This window comes from Eubalaena glacialis, chromosome 15 (genome assembly GCF_028564815.1).
Source record: "Eubalaena glacialis isolate mEubGla1 chromosome 15, mEubGla1.1.hap2.+ XY, whole genome shotgun sequence".
In the NCBI taxonomy this organism is placed as follows: domain Eukaryota; kingdom Metazoa; phylum Chordata; class Mammalia; order Artiodactyla; family Balaenidae; genus Eubalaena; species Eubalaena glacialis.
In genome coordinates, this window is record NC_083730.1 from 88,397,543 (window position 1) to 88,423,570 (window position 26,028).

General features: G+C 46.7%; 1 protein-coding gene across 1 annotated transcript; it reads left to right on the top strand.

Annotated features, from left to right (window-relative positions):
- Positions 1-298: 298 nt before the first annotated feature.
- On the top strand, positions 299-22,072 carry BRI3BP (BRI3 binding protein). The gene is made up of 3 exons (XM_061169937.1): positions 299-649; positions 12,386-12,488; positions 17,037-22,072. The coding sequence occupies exons 1-3, from the start codon at positions 440-442 to the stop codon at positions 17,456-17,458; spliced, it is 735 nt and encodes a 244-aa protein (XP_061025920.1). The 5' UTR covers positions 299-439; the 3' UTR covers positions 17,459-22,072.
- The last annotated feature ends 3,956 nt before the right edge of the window (positions 22,073-26,028 follow it).

Genomic DNA, 26,028 nt, shown 5'->3' on the forward strand with positions numbered 1-26,028 from the left:
TTTCCAATCAATTGCAGTCAATGTCCTTGTTGGGGCTGTTTCCACTTTTACAAGCTTGGGTTGCTATTTATAGAAAAGTTAAAAATAAAAATTATTTAAAAAAAAAGAAAAGGTTAAAGCCCCACCAGGTCAGGGAAGACTTCCGGGGGGTGGGGGTGGGGGCGGGGAGAACATCAACTTCACAGCCGCCTCTCGCGCTCCAGCCAGGTCGCCAGCGGGTCCCGCGTCCGGGGGCGGAGCGCGGCGTGGGCAGGGCCTTCGAGCCTTTGCGCGCGGGGCGGGGCAGGTGGCGCGGCGGCGGCGGCGGCGGCGGCGGCGGCGCGGGCAGAGGTGTGGAGCTCGGCCACCGAGCGCGCCAACGGGGTCTCCGCCGGAGCCGCGGCGTCTCACCGTGCGGCTCTCACCCTTCTCCCGGACCCCGCATCCCACCGGCCCCAGGATGGGCGCGCGCGCTTCGGGCGGACCCCGGGCCCAGACTGGGTTCCTGCTGCTGCTGCTGCTGCTGCTGTTCGGGCTGCTGGCCCCGGGCGTGCAAGGGGCGCGGGGCCGCGGCGGCACCGAGAAGAACAGCTACCGCCGCACGGTCAACACCTTCTCGCAGAGCGTCAGCAGCCTGTTCGGCGAGGACAACGTGCGCGCCGCTCAGAAGGTGGGCGCCGCGCCCGCGCCCGCGCCCGCGGTCACCTTGCCGCAGCCGCCGCGCACCTGGCGCCCGGGGCCCGCCTGGGCCGTGCGCGGCCTCCGGGGCTGCAGGCCGGCCGGGGCGCGGGAAGAGGGGGGCCCGGGTCTGGGGCGGGGGAGCCGGGCCTGAGCCCCGGGGTCTTCCGCCTGCGGCCCAGGCCCTGCCCAGCCAGCGTCGGGTCTGGGGGCCGGTTCCGGCACAGGGCCTCGGGGCGCCCTCTGTGCCATGCGGTACTTCTCCTTGGACCTTGCCCCCGGGGGTGCGCGGCCCGGGCCTCCGCTGGGCGGCGCTGACGCCGCCGCGCCTCTCATTCATTCATTGAACACGTTTGAATGAGCGCCTACTGTGAGCCAGGCACCGTGGCGGCTGCCCGGGGGTGGGGGGGGGGCGGGGGGGCGCCCTGCCCGCCAGCGCCCGCGCCCTCTCCCCACGCTGCTGCGCTCTCCCCAGCAACCCCGAATTTCCTGTAGCCTTGCACCCGACCCGCTTCCCCTGAGCACCTGAGGCCCTCCTTCTTCTGCTTTGAAGATATTTCGGCTTTTTACTTTTTATTTTTTTAATTATTTTTTAAGAATGGGAGTAATGCAGTCTGCTCTGTTGCTTTGGCAAGCTGGCACCGTAACAACCTTTTTAAGCACCTACTGTGTGCTGGGCCTTCCACTTGGAGCGTTTTGTTTACTTTGGACCTGTTGAGGAGCCTCAGACCCCTGGGGATGGTGTTGAGCGCTCCGGAGAAGCGCAGGGAGTTCTTTCTCCCTGCTCTGCCCTCGGTAGCCGGGTGAGCCATTCGGGGTAAAAGTCCACCGAGAAAGGGGAAGTGAATAGGGGGACAGTTACCTGTGGTCAGGCGGTTCCTTGAGTACAGCCCTTACTGTTCGTCCTCTTAATTCCTTTGCTCTGCGCCAGTCCTGGGGTTTTGGAGCGGAGAGAAGTTTGGGTTTAAGTTCCAGCTTCTACTGGATGGCTTTGGGCAAGTGGCTTCACTTTTTTGAGCCTCCGTTTCTTTATTCCTTAAATGGGGCTAATGATAATATCCTCTTGGTTATGAGTTTGTAATTATGAATCGTTGGTACCTTCTTGGCCCAGAGTAATGGCAGAATCGGTGTGAGGTACCGTTGTTAGTTATATCCTGGCCAAGGCGCAAATCAACATTGCGTAGCCCGCTGAAAGGGCTTTCAGGGTTTAAAAAAAGTTTTCTGGTGCTTGAGGTGGAGGAGAAAGAAAAGAACATTCAAGCCCAAATCAGATTGGCTGGATATTCTAATGGGGTGAGATGAAATACAAGTTAATCTGTTGGGAAAACTAACTTCTGACCACCATCTCCTATGGGTGTTCTGAGCCTCCGTAGAGGTTGTGGGTTCTGGCGGGATCTCTTTGTAGGTGGCCACGGAGGGAGAAAACAAAAACACCTGAGTACGGAAAGGTGGCCATCCAGTCTGCCTGAGTGTAAAGGGTGAATCTGCACCTCCCTCCTGCCATGTGCCTGAGCCATTTGAAGGCAGAAATCATTTCTTTTACAGCAAAAAGAAGTCTGACTTTTTTTGAGGAGGATAAGCACACGTAACCCATGTCTTGGCCGACGGTCCTATCTGAGAATATAAGGTCCACGGACGTGAAATACAAAATAGATACTTAAGAGTTTAAATGTGGGTTGGTGCCAATAAGACAGCTGTATTCTGGCAAAGAATCCGAGAATCTCGAGGTCAGAACTGCAGTTTTGTGGTAAATGAAGATTTGTGCCTTCAATTGAGATGACAATAATACTAATTTGTTATTTGTTTAGGATGCACCTTTTTTCCTTTTTTTTGGCCAAGCGGCATGCAGGATCTTAGTTCCCCAACCAGGGATCAACCAGGGATTGTACCTGAGCCCCCTGCAGTGGAAGCACAGAGTCTTAACCACTGGACCGCCAGGGAAGTCCCCAAATGCGCCTTTTTAAAAAAGATCTAATTGGTTTTATTCAGCAATTCATGAACTGGGCAGCATCCCTTCTAGCAAATAAGTGGTCCATGTTCTAAGTCCTTTTATAGGTAGAGTAACTCACTTAATCCTTAGAACAGGCCTATGAGGTAGGTACTATTAATGTTTCCATTTTACACATAGGGAAACTGAGGCACAGAGTGGTGAAGTGACTGGCTTCAGGTCAGACTGGGTGGAAGAGCCAGGATTTGAACCCAGGCACTGTGGGTCTGGGGTCCACACTGGTACCCTCACCGGTCTTCCGGCATCATGACCCTTCCTGATTCCCCTAATCATTGTGACATCTAGAATGAGGCTGCCCTGATATTTCCTGCCTAGTGTAGCCTAGACCTGCCAGGCTTGGGGGAGATTGTTTTGTTAATCTTAATTAAAAGAAAACTGGATCTGCTAGCGACCGTAGTTTTCAGCGAGCCAGACCTGCTTAGTGGGTTGTGAAGTTTGAGGGCGTTTAATGAAACACTCCATGTTCTATCTAGGACTTGTCTAAAATTAACCCCTGACCTTCTTCTGGTTTGGAGCATGGGCCTTGCTCTCCAACAGACATGGGTTCGAATCCCAGCTCTGTGTCTCACTAGCTCTGTGACCTTGGGCCGGTTGCTTGACCTCTGTGTGTCTCATTTGTGCAAAGGAGGTAAATTGGAGGGTTGAATGTGATTAGTCAGGTTGTACAATACCAGGCACTTAATAAGCATTTAGTAAATGGTAGAAGATATTTATGTAAGAAGGATTCGCCTGGTGTAATTTAGTGTAAGGAAGTACCGTCATTCAACCTACTCTTGGTGGTCAGTGTTTTGTTAGTTTCCTGTCTTTTGCCACTTGAATCCTGGCTGCAGTCAAGGCCCTTCTATATAAATTTTTTGGAGTGCACTTAGACAAGTTCATCTGTAAATTGTTAGAAATGTAATTGCTGAGCCAAAGGATCTGTGCGTTTTAAAATTTTTAATTGAAATATAATTGGTGCACTTTTCTGGATAAGTTATACAGCATAATGAATTGTCACACACCAAACACGCCCATGTGACCAGCATGTAGATCTAGAAATGGATGGTCGCAATTCCCCTGCCCCAAGACAACCCCTCTCCTGACTCTGACAGCATAAATTAGTTTTGATTGCCGTGTCCTTTATCCACAGTTCCAGTTCATATACTTTTTTAGTACTGAGAGATATTACTGAATTGTTTTCCAGTTGTACTCCCATCATACGTGCGAGGGCTGCTTCCCAAACCCTCTCCAACGAAGTGTCAGTAAACTTTTTGGTTTTATTATTTTACTGTGAGATAGATGGTCTTTTCACTTTTCCAGAATCCATTGGCGTCTTCTATTCTGGGGACTGCTTTTTGTTTTCCTTTGCCATTATTGAACTGTTGGTCTTTTTTTTTTTTTTTAAGAGGCTCACATTCTTTTTATTTATTTATTTATTTATTTATTTATTTATTTTTGGCTGTGTTGGGTCTTCGTTTCTGTGTGAGGGCTTCTCTAGTTGCGGGAAGCGGGGACCACTCTTCATCGCGGTGCGCGGGCCTCTCACTATCGTGGCCTCTCTTGTTGCGGAGCACAGGCTCCAGACGCGCAGGCTCAGTAGTTATGGCTCACGGGCCCAGTTGCTCCGCGGCATGTGGGGTCTTCCCAGACCAGGGCTTGAACCCGTGTCCCCTGCATTGGCAGGCAGATTCTCAACCACTGCACCACCAGGGAAGCCCCGAGGCTTACATTCTTTTGCTTTGTAAGATAATATTTTGAGCAGAGTAACTTTGACACTTACCAGTCTTTTTTTTTTCCCCACCAACATTTTAACAGCTTTATTGAGGTGTAATCGACATAGACTGCACATATTTAAAGTGGGACAAAAGTGTACACGTTGGTAAATTTTGACATATGGATATACCCCTGAAAACATCACCACAATCAAAATAATATTTCCTTTTTATTTTGAAAAGCTGAAAGAATTGAAACTCCACCTGGGTTCACCATTTTCCCCCCCCAAACTGTTTCTTTTTCACTACAAGCATACACATACACACACTTTTTTTGAAAGTAAATTGCAGACATCATGACACTTTCTCCTACAAAACCATAATACCATGGCCCCTCCACCCCAAAACTTAAATTTAGTACAATAATATTTTGTAATATACAGCCCATATTTGCATTTCCTTTATAGCTTTTTAAAAAAAATCCAGCACCCAATCAACGATTGCTCATCGCATTTGGTTTTCATGTCTCTTTAGTTCCCTTTAGTCTGTCAAAGTCCCTTCACCCATTTGGGGGTAAGGGGGGCTTTTATGACATTGACATTTATGTCTTTTTTTTTTTTAATAGCTTTATTGAGCTGTAATTCAGATACTATACAATTCATTCATTGAAAGTTCAGTGATTTTTATTATATTCACAGGTTGTGCAACCATCACCACAATCAATTCTAGAACATTTTCATCCCCCCTCCAAAGAAACCCTATATTCATTAGCAGTCACCCCACCTTCCCCAGCCCCTGACAACCCATCATCTTCTTTGTCTTTATGGATTTGCCTATTCTGCGCATTTCCTATAAATGGAATCATACAGTGTGGTCTTTTGCATCTAACTTCTTTCTCACTCAGCATCATGTTTTTAAGGTTCATCCCTTTTGTAGCCTGTGTCAGTATTTCATACCTTCTTATGGCTTTTTATTTATCCATTTATCAGTTGATGGTCATTTGGGTTGTTCCCACTTTTTGGCTTCTATGAATAGTGCTGCTCTGAATATTCATGTGCCAGTTTTTATGTGAATATATGTCTTCTGTATTTTGGAGTATGTACCTAGGAGTGGAATTGCTGGGTCATATGGCAGCTCTCACATTTCAAGGAACCTCTGTGCAGCTGTACCGTTTTACGTTCCCACTGGCAGTGTATGAGGATTCCTTTCTCCCCATCCTCGCCAACACATGTTCTTGTCTTCCCCCCACCCCTTGGATACATTTTATTTAATTTATTTTTTAATTGAAATATAGTTGATTTGCAATATTATATTAGTTTCAGGTGTACAACATAGTGATTCAATATCTTTTTGGACTATACTTCATTTATAGTTATTTTAGAATATTGGCTGTATTCCCTGCGCTGTACAGTATATCCTTGTAACTTATATATTTTATACACAGTAGTTTGTACCTCTTAAACCCCTACCCCTATCTTGCCCCTCCCCCCTTCCCTCTCCCCACTGGTAACTGCTAGTTTGTTCTCTGTATCTGTGAGTCTTCTTCTTTTTTGTTATATTCACTGTTGTGAATTAGATTCACATATAAGATTCCACATATAAGAGTTATCATACAGTATTTGTCTTTCCTTCTTTCTTTCTTGCGTTTTAACTTTTTAGCCGCCTGGCGTGCAGGATTTAGTTCCTGGACCAGGGATCGAACTTGCGCCCCCTGCAGTGGAAGCACGGAGTCTTTTTTTTTTTTTTAATAATTAATTTTTATTGGAGTATAGTTGCTTTACAATGTTGTATTAGCTTCTACTGCACAGCAAAATGAATCAGCCATACATATACACATATCCCCTCCATTTAGGACACTACAGTGCATTAAGTAGAGTTCCCTGTGCTATACAGTATGTTCCCATCAGTTGTCTGTTTTGTAGATAGTATCAATAGTGTATATGTGTCAATCCCAGTTCCTCCCACCCCACCCCTTTCCCACTTGGTATCCATACATTTGTTCTCTACATCTATGTCTCTATTTCTGCTTGGCAGGAAGCGCGGAGTCTCAACCACTGGCCCTCCAGGGAAGCCCCAGTTTTTGTCTTTCTCTGTCTGACTTATTTCACTAAGCGTAGTACGCTCCAGGTCCATCCAAGCTGTTGCAAATGGCAAAATTTCATTCTTTTTTATGGCCGAGTAGTATTCTGGGGTATGTGTGTGTGGGTGGTGTGTGTGCGTGAACCACATCTTTCTCCATTCATCTGTTGATAGTTGTCTGTCTCTTTTAGTGTAGCCACTTTAGTGGGGCTGACATGGTATCTCCGTGGGGTTGGGACAGGCCAGTTGACTTTTGAATTGTCGCATGATGCATCTTACCTGATTGCATCCTCAGGGTTAGATCGAGGAATTACAATTCCAGCAGGAATTCTAGGTGAGGGTCTTGTGTCCTTGCTGGGGCAGCAGATCAGGGCACAGGGTGTTGGCTTGTCCCATGACTTTGATCTTCAGTTGAGGCCTTCCATCCTGGAGGTGCCTTTTCCCCTTTGTAATTCATTCGTGCAGGTGGTCTGCACGTGTGTTCCAGCACCTTCAGTTCACGTAACCTTTGTCTCTCATTGTGTTCCTCAGATTCTTGGGCAACCTCTGAACTGCAGAAACTCGCCCCTTCTCTACCTTGCTCATGAAGACACATGTGTCCTTACAGCCTGATTTCCTGGGAGCCAGTTTGCACGTGCCTGGGGGTGATAGGGGTGAGGAGAGCTTAGGATGCGGGACGTCCTCCAGATTTAGGAGGAGGATGATGAAAGCCTGAGCTGGAGTAATCGTGTTTTCTCCCATAGCCATAGGCCTCTTGAGTTGGTTCACCTGAATCTCCCTCGTTTTAACTTTTCATCCTGAAACTTGTCCAACAGACACAAAGGGAGAAAGAAATGTATAATGAACCCCTGTACCCGTCACTCAGTTTTGCCATTTTTGTTACATTGCTCTCCCCATCGAAAAAGTTTTTGAAGCCTGGCATAGTATTTTAAAGCTAATCCAAAACATAATGGTTTACTTTTGAATACTTTGGTCTGCGTCTTTAACAGGTGAACATTTTGCAAAGATCGTAGCCATAGTACCATCGTCACAGCTCATGACAATTCTTTTTTTTTTTTAATTTATTTATTTTTAAAAATTATTTATTTATTTATTTATTGGCTGCATTGGGTCTTCGTTGCTGTGCGGATTTTTCTCTAGTTGCGGCGAGCGGGGGCTACTCTTCGTTGCGGTGCGCGGGCTTCTCATTGCGGTGGCTTCTCTTGTTGCGGAGCACGGGCTCTAGGCCTGCAGGCTTCAGTAGTTGTGGCTCGCAAGGTCTAGAGCGCAGGCTCAGTAGTTGTGGCGCACAGGCTTAGTTGCTCCGTGGCATGTGGGAACTTCCGGGACCAGGGCTCAAACCCATGTTCCCTGCTTTGGCAGGCGGATTCTTAACCACTGCGCCACCAGGGAAGCCCCGACAATTCTTTAATAACCAACCCAAGTCCATTTTCCAATTTCCCTGATCGACTCAAAACGTCTTTACACAAAACTGCTTTGTTTGAATTGGGATCCAAACAAAGTCTACACTTGCATTTCACTGATATGTCTTTTAAGTCTCTCTGTCTTTCTCTCTTCATTTTTATTTATTTATTTTTTTGGCCTTGCTGCGCACATGTGGGATCTTAGTTCCCTAGTTCCCCAACCAGGGATTGAGCCTGGGCTTCTGCAGTGAAAGCACAGAATCCTAACCACTAGGCCACCACGGAACTCCCAAGTTTTGTTTTGTTTTGTTTTAATTTTATTAAATTTTTTATTTATTATTAAAATTTTTATTGAGGTATACTTGATGTACAATATTATACAAATTGTACAATATCATATAAATTTCAGGGGTACAACATAGTGATTCACAATTCTTACAGGTTATACTCCATTGATAGTTATTATAAGATATTGCCCATATTTTATAGGTTGTAGAAAACTTACAACCTGTGCTGTAGGTTCAGCTTTTCACCTGATTTCTGTGAACTGCTTCAGTCTCTGGGCTCCGCTGAACCCCCGTCTTAGTCTGCAGGGCTGCCATGAGGAAGGACCACAGCCTGGGCAGCTCACACAGAAATGTGTCGTCTGGAAGTTCTGGAGGCTGGAAACCTGAGATCGAGGTGCTGGCAGGGTTGGTTTCTCCTGAGGCCTCTCTCCTTGGCTGGCAGATGGCCGGCTTCTCCCTGTGGTCCTCACGTGGTCTTTCCTCTGTGTGTGTCTATGTCCCCATCTCTTCTTGTAAGGCCACCAGTCCTGTTGGATCAGGATCCCTCATATTGATCCCATTTCACCCTCGCTGAATTTGGAGGAACACAGTGCAGCCCGCAGCACCCCCTGAGGGCTCCTGTGTCTTCCCACAGACAAGGGAGTCACATTGCCCAAGCGGAAGCCACAGTGAGTGGTGCCAGCCCCCCGGGGCAGAGAGCGAGTGTGGTTCCCACCGCTCAGTCCAAAAGGCCCACGATGGGTCTGTCCCTGCAACACCCTCTCTTGCCCCGGCCAGTCCCCAGGGTGGGCCTGACTTTCCTCTGAGCAAGGCCAGACCCTGGTTGGGCCTGTGGGTTTCTGAGCACCTGCTTGAAGACGTTTGTTAGGTGGGAAGGGGATGGCTCCGTTTGGAGAGAGGGCCGGACCTCCGTCCTTGCTGGGAGCGCTGGGTTGCCACCCAGCAAATCCTCGGGTCTGACACAAGCAACCTAAGCAGCTCCCATGTCCTGAGGCCTTTACAGGTTCTTATGGCTGTCTCATCTTAGTCCCATTTTACAGCTGAGAAAGTGGAGGCACAGAGAGGGTCACAGCAGCAGCAACTGTTGTCTCTTCCTCCCCAAATAAGTACTTCCTCACACCCTTTCTAGGAGAGCTGGTGCCCTTGAAAAGCCCGATAGCTTTTGGTGTGGAGCTCTTTCCTCTTTCCTCCACTTGAACAAAATGTACAAGTTGCTACCTATTGGCAGACGTGTACAAATCACGCGTACTTTAAAGTATTACGACAGGAGGAACAAAACGCGGTAGATCCCTGAAAGGGAACGCTCTTTGGCAAGAAAGAGGAATTAAGTACCGATTCATGCTGCGACACGGGTGAACCTTGACAATGTTATTTTGAGTGCAAGGAGCCAGGCACAAAAGGTCACGGATTGCCTGATTCCACTGGTATGGAAAGTCCAGGAAAGGCAAATCCATGGAGATGGAAAGGAGATTAGTGGTTGCCTAGGTTGTGGGGTGGGAGGCAATGGGGAGTGACGACTGCTGATGGGGACAAGACTCCTTTTGGGGTGATGAAAATGTCCTAACGTTAGATTATGGGGAATTTCTAAAAAAAAAGCTGTGAATCGTGCCTTTTCAAAATGGGAACTTTATGGTATGTATGTAAATGATATGTCAGTAAATCTCTAACCAAAAAAGAATTATAACTAAAGCAACACCAGTGTGCCTTCTCTCCAGGTGAGGATACATTCTCCGAAATCCCCTCACCCACCCACGCCTACCAAAGAGAGGGACCGTGACCCTCTCTTCTCTCAGACACACATACTTCCTCCTTTTTTTTTTTTTTTACGTCAACCCTTCCATTATTTTTTTTTTTTACTCTTCCAGTTTAAAAAAAACCTTTTTTTAGATAGGAGTACAGTTGATTTACAGTGTTATGTTAGTACCCTTCCAGTTTTTAAATAGCAGCTTATTGAGGTATAATTCACATACCATACATTTCATCCACTTAAAGTATATCCTTCACATATAATTTTCGTATCTTCACAGGGTTGTGTAACCATCACCACAGTCAACAGTGGAACATTTTCATCCACTCAAAGAGAAATCCTTTAGCTATCAACCTCTCTCCCTAACCCCTAGCAACTGCTAATTTACTTTCTGTCTCTATGGATTTGCGTGTTCTGAATATTTCCTATACATGGAATCACAATTTAGGGTCTTTTGCATCTGGCTTCTTGTCCTTAGTGTAAGGTTTTCAAGTTTCATCCTTGTCGAAGCATGTGTCAGTACTTCATTCGTTTTTATGGCCGAATAATATCCCATTGTGTGGATATGCCAGGCTTATTCATTCATCAGCTGATGGCCACGTGGTCTTTAAATATACAAATCCCTTTGGTGCTTGCAGCTAGGAAATTTAAGGCTAAAAGGGTGATGTCCTCGCAGAAGGGTCTTGGGGCCAGAGCTTCTGTTAGAAGATCGGGGACTTCCCTGGTGGTCCAGTGGGTAAGACTCCGCGCTCCCAATGGAGGGGGCCTGGGTTCAATCCCTGGTCAGGGAGCTAGACCCCGCATGCACGCCGCAACTGAAGAGTCCGCATGCCTCAACTAAGACCCAGCGCAGCCTAAATAAATAAATAAATAATAAAATTAAAAAAAAAAAATCGGATGTCAGTAGACATTTGGAACCTCTGTTGGGTGCATCAAAGCATTTCACACAAATCTCATTTAACGCTCACAACAACCAGCTGAGATGGGTACTATTAATAACTTCACTTGTCAGCTGGAGCCCTGGTATATAACACACATATAATCTACCCGTGGCCACCCAGCAAATAAGGGGCAGGCCTGGGACTTGAACCCAGGCAGTTAAGCTCCCAACCCCGCATGCTCTCAGCCAAGTGACAGCAGTAGCACGGAGGTTACTAGCATCCTTTGCTCTCCTGGCCACTGATTCAACACTACTCCTCTTTCCCCTATCCTGGTGGATGGCTCCAACCAGGATATCCAATTTTAAACGCTGTAACCAATTCACTTCAAGGCATTTAACCTCCACACGTGAGCCTTGCAACACTCTGATCTCCCTGGGAAGCTGGGAATAACCTAGGTGCCCATCCATAGGGGATTGGGTAAGCAGCTGCAGGTGTGCCATCTTTGCAAAGGATGAGGCTGCTCTGTCCTGCCTGAAGTTGAATAATCAAGGCAGAGTGTTCCATGAGAAACACGGCAGAACTGTACACATATGCTGCCGTTTATGGGGGAAATATTTGTGCCATTCTTCACCTGGCGCATCTAAGAGAGGATCCGCAAGCGAGTGGTAACAGCGCTGCCACCGGAAGGGGGTTTGGGTTGCGGGGAGTGAGACTTTATACCATGTGTATAGAATATCACTTTTTTTTATATTTGGCCGCACTGCACGGCATGCGGGATGTTAGTCCACTGACCAGGGATTGAACCCGGGCCCTCAGCAGTGAAAGCGAGGAGTCCTAACCGTTGGACTGCCAGGGAAGTCCGAGAATATCACTTATTTTTTAAAAAATAGAGCAAAATGGGACTTCCCTGGTGGTCCAGTGGTTAAGAATCTGTCTTGCAATGCAGGGGACTCCGGTTCGATCCCACAGGCCGTGGGGGCAACTAAGCCCGGGCACCACAGCGAAAGATTCCACGTGTCGCAACTAAGACCCAACGCAGCCAAAAAGATAAATAAATATTTTTTTTAAATACAGTGAAATGAAGCTGCAGCTCATATTCATCCTCGGAGAGCTTCAGTAGCCCCGGGTCCTTAAAGCTGGGATGGACGTGGGTCTCTACTGTTTGCACACGCTAGGGAGATGCTGATGGGACTCGAGTATGAGAACCACAGGAAGTTCTCGCCCTTCAGAGTTGCTCCCATGCGGCAGCGTCCCGGCCTCCGGGTGAAATAGGTTGGTTGCAGCACGCCCCACTGTTTAAAAATGAGAAATCAGGCAAAGACTTTGACAAAAGAGTCGGCCTAGAAGGGCTCCGGGAGGAATTGGAGTTGGAGTGAGCAGCTTTGCAGAGAGCTCCCGGCTCCCCCGATGCATCCCTCCCCCCGTAGGAGGGAGATTTGTCTAGATTCGCTTGGTTCTTGGCACCTGGACAGTTAGTCCCGAGCTCTGTCAGTCCCCTGGGCTACTCAGTCAGTCCTGGGGTGGCCTTCATCATCGGCCAGCTGTGTTTTCTCGTCCAAGTGTAAGCTTGGCCGGACTAGGAAGGAGGGAGCTTTGGCCGGGTCGGTAATGATCTCTCTCTCGTTTCTGCAGTTCCTGACGAGGCTGACCGAGAGGTTCGTGCTGGGAGTGGACATGTTTGTGGAAACCCTGTGGAAAGTCTGGGCGGAGCTCTTGGACGTCCTTGGACTTGACGGTAGGTGTGGGGGGCATTCATTTGAAGGCACTGTTTCATTCTGGTGCTTGTCAAATTATGGGAGTGGTACCCAGGGCGGGTGGCACAAGAGAAAACTAGGGGGGCAGTGAGGATACAAGAGAACCTTTTTTATTGTCATCGTTGTGTGCGTAAATAGCTGAGATTCCCAAATGCTATTTAGGATAAGGTGCAGGTGGGCAGTGCCAACTTGTCTGCCCCCAGGCAAACCTCGGGGACTGGAGGTGGAGTCTCTAGGTTGTTGGGGTCCGTAACCAACTACTCCAGTTACTTAGACAGAAAGGGATTTAGTACAGGGAATGCGGCGCTCACACAATCATCAGAAGGGCTGAAGGAGCGATGTGTGACCCCCCCAGGGGGTTGCTGCCCTGGTCCAGGAATTGGAAGGCAGCTGCTGGAACCCTTTGAATTCAAGCTCACAGCCCTGGTCCAGGCTGCTGTCTCTCTCCAGGAAGCCTGCAGCAGTCTGTGTCGGGGTCCCCTAGACCATCCCCAGGTTCCGTGCATCTCCAGGAGGACTCCCAGGACCCAGCATGTGGTCGTACTCACAGCTGTGGTGTATTACAGTGAAGGACACAAAGCACAGTCAACAAAGGGAAAAGGCTCACGGGGTGAAGTCTGGGGGAACCAGGCACAGGCCCCCAGAGCCCTCTCCCAGGGGAGTCACACAGGACACCCTTTATTCCCCGAGTGAGGTGTCCTCTACCAGGGACGCCCAATAGAGGCTCAGCCTCTAGGGTGTTTATTGGCGGCTGCTCATGTAGGCGCCCTCTGCCTGCACCTTCCAAATTCCTGACTCCCCGAAGGAAAGCAGGTGTCAGCATGAACCACACTGATTGTAAAAACCTCCAAGCCAGGGAGCCCCTGTTCTTGGGGAGAGGAGGGAGCCCTCACTGCAATGTATGTGCAATTCACTCAGCTCTCCAGGACGCTGACCACGTGCCCCCAAGTTGAACTCAATTCTAACCCTATCTCCTTGGAGGTAGCATCTGATGCCACAGGTCAGGGCTCAGTCCCACAGTCGGCCCCACTTCAGACACCAGTCACAGGTCCGGGTTGTCACCCATGCTTCTGACAGACTAGTATAGATCAGAGGTTCCCACGACCCCCCCCACCGTGGGTTCAATTAATTTGCTAGAGCTGCTCGCAGAACTCAGGAAACCTATTTACTCACTCACTAGATTACTGGTTTATTATGAAAGGATATAACTCAGGAACAGCCAGGTGAAGGAGATGCATGGTTGGTGGGCAGGGACTCGGAGCTTCCACGTTCTGAGTTCTGTTGTCTCATTGGCTATTGGTGACGGATTCAACCTTCAGCCCCTCCTGGAGGTTAGAGGGCCCAACCCTCTAATCATCTGGTTGGTTCCGCTGGCAACCAGCCTACATCCTGAGAGGCTTTCCAGAATCACCTGATTAACAAGCGCAGGTGTGGGTGAAAGGGGCTATGAATTATCAAGACACTTGTATTGCACTTGTCACTTAGGAAATGCCAAGGGTCTTAGGAGTCTATGCCAGAAATGGGGATGGACACCAAATACATGTTTCTTATTATGCATCACAACCTCACACTCCAGAAATCCAAGTTCCCGGATGCCAGCCAAGGGCCCACCTTGCCAGCAGGTGTTTCTAAAGAGTGGCCTCAGGCCTGCTGGGTGAACTCTTCCCTGCACAGCTCCTAACTAGGGTCCCTTCTCAACAAATCAGCCAGAGCAATTTTTTTTTATTACTACTTTTATAGTAGTGATTTAAAAAAAAAACAAAACAAAGAAGTCAGGTCAAGTCACTCTCCTTAAAGCTGCCCAGTGACTTCTTGCTGCACTTGGAATCGACCAGGTTCCCACCCAGGACACTGCAAGCAGCAGGGATCTGCCCAGCCCCCGCCCTGTTCTGGGACACGCTGGGGTCTTTGACACTTTCCAGTCCCTCCAGGTGTTCCCTGCTGGGGGTGATCCTCCCGGCCCTTTGCCTGCTCCCATCTTCCCCATGCTTGGGTCTCTGGTACGTGACACCTCCTTCAAGAGGCCCCTCCTGACTACCCTGTGGGAGGAACCTTGTCCGCAGTTCTCACCCTCAGCTGTAACATCTCCCTCCCGTGTGTATGTGTTACGCATCTCCCTTCTGAGATCCCGTGAGTGGGGTCTTGCCCACCTCCTCCAGGCTGCAGCCTTGGCCCTGGCTCTGCCCTGGCACAAAGGGGCCCATCGTTAATAAGAATTGGAGGCCTGGGCTTCCCTGGTGGTGCAGTGGTTAAGAATCTGCCTGCCGGGACTTCCCTGGTGGCGCAGTGGTTAAGAATCCGCCTGCCAATGCAGGGGACACGGGTTCGAGCCCTGGTCCGGGAGGATCCCACATGCCGCAGAGCAGCTAAACCCGTGCGCCACAACTACTGAGCCTGCGCTCTAGAGCCCGTGAGCCACAACTACTGAGCCTGCGTGCCACAACTACTGAAGCCCGTACGCCTAGAGCCCGTGCTGTGCAACAAGAGAAGCCACCGCAATGAGAAGCCCGCGCACCGCAACAAAGAGTAGCCCCCGCTCGCCGCAACTAGAGAAAGCCCGGGCGCAGCAACAAAGACCCAACGCAGCCAAAAATTAATTAATTAATTAATTTTTTAAAAAAGATGTATGAATGGCCAACAGGTACAAGAAAATGTATCAATGCTACATTACTAGTGGTACAACATTACTAGTCATTAGGGAAATACAAATCAAAACCACAATGAGATATTGATTACCTCATGCCTATTAGCATGGCTATTATCAAAAAGATAAGAGATAACAAATGTTGGTGAGGATGTGGAGAAATTGGAACCCTTGTACACTGTTGGTGGGAATGTAAATTCGTGCAGCCACTATGGAAAACAGTGTGGAGGTTCCTCAAAAAACTAAAAATAGGGAATTCCCTGGCGGTCCAGTGGTTAGGACTTCACACGTTCACTGCCGAGCGCACGGGTTCAGTCCCTGGTCTGGGAACTAATATCCCAGAAGACATGCAGCGTGGCCAAAAAAAAAGAAAAAATAAAAATAGACCTACCATATGATCCAGCAATTCCACTTCTGTGAATATATCTGAAGGAAACAAAAACACCCTGTCACAGAGATAACTACACCCCCATGTTCATTGCAGCACTATTTACAATAGCCAAGACGTGGGAACAACCTAAGTGTTCATTGACAGATGAATGGATAAAGGAGTTTTGGTGTGGGCTTCCCTGGTGGCACAGTGGTTAAGAATCTGTCTGCCAGTTGAGGGGACACGGGTTCGATCCCTGGTCCGGGAAGATCCCACATGCCGCCGAGCAACTAAGCCCGTGCACCACAACTACTGAGCCTGCGCTCTAGAAGCCGCGAGCCACAACTGCTGAAGCCCACGCGCCTGGAGCCCGTGCCCCACAACAAGAGAAGCCACCGCAATGAGAAGCCCTGCACCACAACGAAGAGGAGCCCCCACTCGCTCCTGTGTGAGGAACCGCAACTAGAGAAAGCCCATGCGCAGCAGTGAAGACCCAACGCAGCCAAAAATAAATAAAATTTAAAAAAAAAAAGAAATTTTGGTGTGTGTATATATACAATGGAGTATTATTCAACCATAAAACGAAGGAAATCCTGCCGTTTGAAACAACGTGGATGGACCTGGAGGGCATTAAGCTTAGTGAAATAAGTCAGAGAAAGGCAAATACTGTAGGATCTCACTTATATGTGGAATTAAAAAAAAAAAAACTCATAAAATGAGAGATCAGATTTGTGGTTGCCAGAGACAGCAAGTGGGAGGCAGGGGAATTGGAGGAAGATGGTCAAAAGGTACAAATTTGCACTTATAGGATAGATAGATGGAACTTCATGTGTGGGTACCAGTTACAATTAGGTTTGACTGTGAGTAACAGAGACCCCAAATAACAGCAGCTTAAACAAGATGGAAGCTTATTTCTCTTATGTGAAAGTTCACAGGTAGGTGGTTAGGCAGGTAGGTGGCTTTGTAGCACATTCTCCTCGGGTCTGAGGCCCCTTCCATATTATTGCTCCCCAATAGTTGACCTCCCTTCCCTCATGACACAAGACAGCTGCTCCTATTCCAGCCATCACATCCACATTCCAGCAGGCAGAAGAAGAAGAGGTAAAGGGCATATTCCCACTACTTCTAGGAAGCCACCCCAAAACATTTCTGCTTACCTCTCCTTGACCAAAGCTTAGTTATGTAGCTGCAAGGGAGGCTGGGAAACGCCCTTATCCTAGGCAGCCGTGTGCCCAGCCTAACACTGGGCATTTGTTACTATGGAAGACAGGAAGGAAGGAAATTGAAGGCCAGTTTTCAGGCTCTGCCCCACCTGAAAGGTGTTTCAAACCCGCGATATGACAGCGTTGCCCTGTCTTTTCCCAGGACTTAGTATAAAGGCTAATGAGGCAGCCGACTTTAGTTCCTTGGGATGTAGCAGAGGCGCAGCCAGTGAGCTGAGCTGCCCACCCCCAGCTTGCAGAGAACCCCCTGACCCCGTGTAACCGGCCGCTGTCCCTCTGTTCTGTCCTGCAGTCTCGAACCTGTCCCAGTACTTCAATCCGAGCTCGGTGGCCAACAGCCCCACACGTGCCCTCCTGCTGGTGGGCGTCGTCCTCCTGGCCTACTGGTTCTTGTCTCTGACCCTGGGCTTCACCTTCAGCGTCCTGCACGTGGTGTTCGGCCGCTTCTTCTGGGTGGTGCGGGTCATCCTGTTCTCCATGTCGTGCGTGTACATCTTGCACAAGTACGAGGGCGAGCCCGAGAACGCCGTGCTGCCCCTGTGCTTCGTGGTGGCCATCTACTTCATGACCGGGCCCATGGGCTTCTACTGGCGCAGCAGCCCCAGTGGCCCCAGCGTGGAGGAGAAGCTGGAACAGCTGGAGAACCAGGTCAGGCTGCTCAACATCCGTCTCAACCGAGTGCTGGAGAGTCTTGACCGCTCCAACGGCAAGTGACAACCAGCCAGCCGGCCGGGTCCCCTCCTCCCAGCGCCCTCTCTCCGGAAACAAAAGAGAAGAAGAAAAAAAAGAACGCCAAACCCCAAACAATCTTAATAAACATGTCTGAGCAAGAGAGTGGCGCTTTGCGAGGGTGTTTTCGGCCACGTGTCAACTCTTAGGACATCTTCCGGGAAGAATGGGACAAGATCGTTGATGTAGAACTACCCACCAAGTGTCATTAGTGGAAAAAAATCTTTTTTAAACAAAGGATATAACCATATTAGCTGTACAGGAAGAGAAGTTTATCTGTGCATAGAGCATAAAGTTAATTTTTTCAAGCATTTAAATACACCTTTTGTAAGGTTTTTTAACACAGGCAGATCGAGTTAAGTTTTAATAAACTTAAAACTTTACATGGAGGGGAAGACATTGCTAATTCGACCTTTTGGAAGAGTTTCAAGGCAAGCATTTGTTTTTGCAGCGTAGGGATTGGTGGGTGAGGTCTGTGTGCATTCTTTTCAGGTTCCAAAGCTGTGACCTTCATTTCATGTTGTTTTTCGTTGATGTCGATTCGATGAATGTTGTCGCTTCTGAATGTGGGCCATTGGGTTTCAAGGATGAAACTAAACATCTTTTGGATCCTAGTGACCCCAGCCAAGCCCCCTTCAATCCTATTTCTAAATGAAGAAATCATTATTTGTAGAAAACCTAAGATTTTTTTTCCCCCTTCTGTACTTTGATGTATTTTAACCTCAACATTTTGTAAAGGGAAATTCAAGGACCAGGCAAAGAAATGTCTTTGGGGTTTGCTGCCGGGAGCTGCCTGGGTAAGCTCATTCAGGAATCTATTTGATGTCCTAATTTCACCATTTGCCAGCTAGGTTGATACAGGAAAGATACACTCTCTAGGGTTTTTTGTTTATTTGTTTCATCTTGGTTTTGGGTGACTCAGGACCTTAGAAGGAAAACCAACCATAGCAGCTAATAACATTTTCAAGTCTGTTGCTGCTTATAAAGCATTCTCAGGAACAATAAGCAGGAATAAGCCAGACTTGGAGAAGACCTGAATTATTTTTCCTGAAATTTTTACAGTACATGTGTTAGGTGCTTTTTGCCTGGAGTCTGGGGTGACCTCATTTTTAGGTGGTCCCTAGGGGCAGAGAGAGGTATGTGCGGGGCAGGCAGCTGTGGGGTCCTGGACAAAGGGGGCTTTGCAAGGCTTGAATCAGGGACTAGTGGAGATGCCCCTTTCTGGGTACCAACAAGCACAGGAGAGCAAGGAAAGAATTCCCCAGGTTTTGCTGCCAGGGGTCATGACTGTCTTTCCTTGCCCACCTGCGTCGTGCCCTAGAGCCCCCTCACAGGAACCCCTCTATGCAGGTTTGCAGAGACCCCTGTCAGACCAGGTAGAACCAAGACCTTTTGGTCCAGGTATCATTTTGGGGAAAACTCAGCTGCCTGTCAACTCCTCATGTGCCGCTTTTCTGTGACGTTTTACTTGGGGTTACAAGTACCTGGAAAACGGAAGCAAACGTTTTCTGAGGATGTTTATGAAACTTCTGTTTTTAAGGTGCACGATAATGGGACCCAAACTCTCCCGCATTCAGTTCGCTTCCTGAAACACATGCATGTTCTCTAGAATTTGCTTGGGCAAATCTTTACCCGTGGGCATTTGACCCCCGTGTTTTCTGCATTGAAACCGTTGCAGTTTTGTCAGTTAGATATTTAGCACAGGGTATGTTTTAGCACAGGGTATGAAGAACTCCAGGGAGGTCATCTTTGCCTTCCTTCCTTTTGTGCATTTGGCTTCTGTGTATTTGGCACGTTTAGGTATCTGCTTTGCTCCTGTTAGCCAGAAGGGAAATTGACATTCTCTGCACAAAGCTTTGAAGTCTTAAATTACTGGTCTGGGTATAACATCCACTCTGTTCTCTCACCCACCCTCACACATGGAAACCTGACGGGCACTGTGCTGTATTGAGATCCAGGCAGGAAAACCATGTTAACTTCTAGTAGATCGAGGAAGGCTCACGTGTCTAGGTGCTGGTGGACTCAGGCCACAGCATCAACTGGAAATTGCTGTCGAGAATATGCACCTTGTTTTCCAAATTGGCTAAGTGTAGGCTATGAAGCCAGTTTTATAGTTCAATACACTCAAAGGAATGATGTCTTTACTTTTAACAAAAGTTAAATAGTTAATTAGTTCACTAGAAGTATCACTTCAGGGTAGAACAGTCCTTGAAATTCTGGTAGAAATCATGGATGTTCGATCTGAATAACGCCTGCTTTTTAATGCGTAAATTTGACTTTTGCTTGGGTGTGTTCTTAACCTCAAATAGTTTGGGTTTTTTTTTTTTCTTTCTCCATTCCATGGAAGCTTGTAGGGTATCTGGCCTCCCCCACGCCCCCTCATCTCTTCCTTTTTTCTCTCTTTTGTACATGGAGAAATGTATTTTTGTACCATATCTCATACCTTGAAGAGAAACCTTTTTTATATCTTCAGGGCTGTAGAATATATTAGTGTAACACATCATTCAACGTGATATGAAAACATCCTGACCAAAACTACTGTGGATCTCTGTTTTAGTTAAGACTCAGTTTTTTAGATATCTTCAAGTTCATCAATGTTAATTTCCCAGTGCTTCAGTATCACAGTAAATACCAAGAACAGAAAATAGTCCAGAAAAGAAAAAGGACCAGCTATCTCCAGATTGCTGGATTTCTGTGGATGTTTGGAGGTAGCGTTTGGAGCAATCTCTTCCATGACATCCTAGCAAAGATGCTTGAGTGGCACGTCAGCCTTCTGTAAATATATTTTCCAGTACCAATCAGCATTACCTGCCTTCTGGGTTTTTTGGTTTGCTCGTTTTTGTTTTTGTACCCCGTATCATTTCTGGTAGCAAAGTGTAACAACAGAATTTCCTGAAAGCTAGCCTTGTGAATTATGCCAGGGGTCTTAACTTATGAAGGTGACCGAGTGACAGCATGGAGAGAGGTTAGTGCCGTTGAAAGAAGGTTTTTAATACCCACAGTTTCCTGGAGACGACAAGCATACCATGCCACGTGGGACCACAGGAAGCCTGATAACACGCAGGGTCAGGAAGCAGATGGAGGGGAACTGGGTCTATGCTCTTCTGACTGTGGTGGGAAGTTGCTAGTTGGGGACATCACCTGTTGGAACTAAGGGTGAACATGCAGGATGGGATCAGTGCTTGGGAGGGTTATAGGACTTTTGCACACCCACGAGGGCTGGCTTGCAGGGAAGATGAAAATCACTTTGGTCGTTAGTCTGGCCCTGTGATTCAGCAGCCTTCTGGGTAGGAATAACATGTCAGATGTCCAGTGCAGAATCTAAAACATGGCAAAGACACCTTCTCACTAGTGGGAATCCTGCTTTGCTTCATCTCCATGCTTCCGGCTGCTTCTTAAGATGCTTTTGAGGAATGATACCTGCCTTACAATGTGACACCAGAGCACTTCTCCCTGATGGGTTTTGAATTGGCTGATTTAATCAAAAAACCAGCTCTCCCATCCAGCTAGCTCACTTTAAAAGGAATTCCTGGGAATTCCCTGGCGGTCCAGTGGTTAAGACTCAGTGCTTTCACTGCCGTGGCCCAGGTTCAATCCCTGGTTGGGGAACTAAGATCCTGCAAGCTGCTCGGCGTGGCCAAAAAAAATAAAAGGAATTCTTTAAGGCCCTAAAGGTGTCAACCTGCTCCCCCAACTTTTTAAAATAATACATCATCATTTTTGTTTATGGCCATTTAAGTAGTTGAACCTTTCCTCCTCACTTGTGAATAATAGAAGTATATATTTTTGCAGGATCTAACACAGTACCCTTAAAATTAGTATTGGATAACCATCAATATGATGTATAGTATCTGGGATAAACAAACCTTGTCCAGCGTACTCAATTCTGTGCTCTACTCTTCATTGATTCCTTGATATGCAGGAGATATCCCAGGACCAGTTTTTCCCTGGTGGTGGCATAAAAAGCTGATTGTCCTTTGCACCGTCTACTGAAGATCTGTGGCAGCTAATGTTGTTATGAACCATATGTTCTAATGTCTTTTTGCATATTTAAAGGTTTTATTGTAGTGTCAGTTTAATATCCGCATGTGTGTTAAATATTTGAATACTATAATTAAATTGATTTCTTGTGGTGGTGATTAGCTCTCACTTAAAATCCAGCGAAGCAATTATTTCCCTCTTAACTGGAAATCATATTTGTGAGGTATGGTACCCATCATCCACAGTGTCTTCATGAGTCAAATTTGTATTTTGTGTATCTGGTTATAAATTTTACGTAGCATTTAATTTGATACTATAAATCCACTTGATTTTAATATAGTGGGGTGTGTGTGTGCGTATGTGGTGTGTGCGCACTTTAGTTTCATGAGCCTTGGGAAACTGATTCTACAAATATCATAAATAGACATAAATGTATAAGGCTTATTTTTTTGGCAGGGCGATCCGTACATCCCTCTTATTTATTAAATCACTGGCTTTGGTGTTATGTAGAGATATTTGTAGACCGATTTCAGAACAGAATTAAAATATTGTGAAAATTACAGCTTAATAAATGTTTATGGTAATTTTGTTGTACAGACTTCCTAAATATATTTCATTACTTCCAACCAAGCATTTGTGGAGTTTTCCCAATCTTGACCTGTGATGCTGATTCCATGATTCTGTTCCCCAGTCCAAGGAGAGTCATACAATCTTGAATTTAATTGTTTGATTGGAGGTAGTGTTGCCACATAAAATACAGGACACCCAGTTAAATCTGAGTTTCAGATAAACAACAAATGCTTGTTTAGTGTAAATATGTCCCATGCAATATTTGGGACACACACCAAAGGAAAACAAAAAAGAGTTGTTGCTTATCTGAAATTCAGCTGGGCATTGTATATTTTTATTTGCTAATTCAGGCAATCCTAGCAGGGTATAGCAACTGATGTACACCCCTCCACCCCACCCTGAACTGGAGTGCTTTTGTGGGTACTAAAAATTGTTTCCTAGCCTTAGCAGACATTCAGGAACAAATGTAAAAGGAGAACAGAGACGTTAAGTACACTTATGACCTGAGAGTATTGCTCCTGGGAATATTTATATTGCAAAGAAAATCTCACAGGGGTCTCCAGGGGACAGTTTGAGGCCAGTCATGGTGACGTTATCTGGAGGCCCCCTGGCTGGCCCAGCACTGGGAGAGCGAACAGGTCAAAAGCAGGGACCTCACACCATGGAGGACAATGCAGCAGTGAGTCACAGCATCAGTGCTGGGTGAGAAAGTGGGGACCGGAAGGAGAAATGACAGCATTGCCCATTTGAGTGAGTTAAATACATCTGATTAATCATTTTGCAAGAGTACGTTAAAAAAAAAGAAATATCCACGTACCCCAATGTTCTTAGCAGCGCTACTTGCAATAGCCAAGACATGGAAACAACCTTAATGTCCATCGACAGATGAATGGATAAAGAAGATGTGGTACATATATACCATGGAATATTACTCAGCCATAAAAAAGAATGAAATAATGCCATTTGCAGCTACATGGATGGACCTAGAGATTATCATACTAAATGAAGTAAGTCAGAGAAAGAGAAATATATGATTCATATCACTTACATGTGGAATCTAATAAAAAATTATACAGATGAACTTATTTACAAAACAGAAACAGACTCACAGATCTCGAAATCAAACTTATGGTTACCAAAGGGGAAACGGGGGTGGGAAGTGATAAATTAGTAGATTGGGATTAAAGTATACATACTACTATATATAAAATAGATAGGGAGTGGTTAGGATTTGGTGCTTTCACTGCTGTGGCCAGGGTTCAGTCCCTGGTTGGGGAACTGAGATCCCACATGCCTTGCGGCGGTGGCCAAAAAATAAAATAGATAACTAATAAGGACCTACCGTATAGCACAGGGAACTCTACTCAATATTCTGTAATAACCTATATGGGAAAAGAATCTGAAAAAGGATGGATATGAGTATGTGTATGGCTGATTCACTTAGCTGTGCACCTGAAACTAGCACGGCATTGTGCATCAACTATACTCCAATAAAAATATTTTTAAAATAATAATAAAATAAAAATGATAAAATGTGGCTACTAGGAAATTTTATTTACTTATTTTTTTTTGGCCCTGCCGCACAGTATGTGGGATCTTAGTTCCCAGACCAGGGATAGAACCGGCACCCCCTGCAGTGGAAGTGCGGAGTCTTAGCCACTGGACCGCCAGGGAAGTCCCTACTAGGAAATTTTAAATTACACATGTGGTTTGCATTTGTGGCTTTCGTTATATTTTTACCAGACCTCATTGAATTATATAAACAGCGCTGGAACAGGGCCAACTTCAATCACTCAGGTGCTTATTACATTGAAGCATAGTAGTGGTAATGGCTGGCTCTGCGGGCTTATGTGGCCCCTGGGGAGGGAAGAAGTGTGACTTTAGGGATCTTTATGCCCAGCAGGGGCTCAATGCATATTTGTTGGGAAACAAATGAATCTTGTAACTCAGGACAGTAATTCATCTGTACAGTACAAAGTATACTTGAGTCTGGGCCTAGAAATTGTCTCATCCTAGGATAATCTACCCTGATAACCCTCAGGTTAATCAGTTCCAGCTTGACAGTGGTCCTCTGTCCTTCACACCATTGCGGAATGACCAGAGCATCAGATAAAGATGAGGCTGGAGGATGTCCAGTTATCGAGCTGGAATTAGAGAAATGCGGGGCGGGGGGGTCCTAGGGAGCGATGATGTGATTTTATGATATAATAAGAAATATGTATTTGGTCTTCATTCCTGGTTCCTGACACAGAGCTCCTAAAATCCTTGGAGTTTCCTGAGTGATGGGGGCGAAAGGGGCATCTTTTGCTATTCATAACACGCCCCTTCAACCTTACTGGAGTTTATGCTAATGAGGTGGCTCTCGGTGGGCCCCAGGATGGGGGCTGGCTGCCAGAAGAACCAACAGTGCAATTAGGGGATTGGAATTTTCAGCTCCCCAGCCCCTAGCTTCCAGGTTGGGGAAGGCATCCTTGTACCAGGAGGATGGCACACCCCCATCTCCACTTGGACAAGAGCTCCTATACTTGGGAGCCTTCCAGATCTCGCCCTATCTACCGCTGGCTGTTCATCTTTATCCTTTGTCACATCCTCCATAATAAACTAGTAATAGTAAATAAAGCTGTTTCCCCAAGTACTCTGAGCCATTCTAGCGAATTATTGAACCTGAGGAGGGTGTCATGGAAACTCTGATTCGTAGCCAGGTTGGACAGAAGTGTGGGCAACCTGGGGACCCACCTACTTTTGATCCGCATCTGAAGTTGGGGGGGGGCAGTCTTGTGGGACTGACCCTTTAACCCGTGGGGTCTGCACTAACTTCTGGTAGTTGGTGTCAGGAATACTTAATGTGAGGGAAAACTCCACGCATTTGGTGGTCAGAGTGTTCAATAGTTTTCCCTTAGATGAGTTTTAAGACCAAGGATCCCACAGGTTGACATGAAAGGTAACAGGAGGGACTGCCCCGGCAGTCCAGTGGTTAGGACTCCACACTCTCACTGCCGAGGGCGTGGGTTCCATCCCTGGTCAGGGAACTAAGATTCTGCAAGCCTCACAGCCTCACACGTGGCCCCCCCCAAAAAAAGAAAGGTAGCAGGAGGAGAGGGATGGTGGTTACATGGCCCCTGTAAGTGACAGCAGTAATTCTCATAAACAGAGCCTTCTGTGTGTCAGCTCTGCTCTACCTGCCCTGGCTTGTTGAAGCTACCCACTCTCTTTGCCAAGAAGGGATTATCTCTGTAATACAAACGAGAAAACCCAGGCTCAGACGTTGAGGAATACTGCCCCACATCGAATGGCAGAAATCCTTATACCCTTTATGGGCTCTCTCCTGGTGAAGTTGTGGCTGTTGAGGGTTTTTTCCAAACTTGTATCAGTAAAGATATTCATTAGTCACCAAAACAATGACTATAAAAGATGACAATCAGAAAGCTCAAATAACTACCATCTTCTCTATGCTGAAGAGTGGCAGCTGGGAGTAATGATAGATAGTTTTTGTTGTTTCACAGTTTACCATTTTTTGAGAAAATTTAAGACTTACAACAAATTCTTGTTTCGTATGTAGCTCAGAGAGGTTAAGCTCCTTGGACAAAATGGCACAGCTAATAAGAAGTGTGGGGAGAATATTACTCAGCCATAAAAAAAAGAACGAAATGATGCCATTTGCAGCAACATGGATGGACCTAGAGATTATCATACTAAGTGAAGTTAAGTCAGATAAAGAAAGACAAATCTCATATGATATCACTCACGGGAAATCTAATTTTTAAAAAAAAATGATATAAATGAACTTATTTACAAAGCAGAAACAGACTCACAGATTTCGAAAACTAACTTATGGTTACCAAAGGGGAAATGTGGTGGGGAGGTCAGATAAATTAGGAGCTTGGGATGAACATAGACACACTACTAGACATAAGACAGATAACCAACAAGGACCTACTGTAGAGCACAGGGAACTCTACTCAACATTCTGTAATAACCTATATGGAAAAAGAATCTAAAAAAGA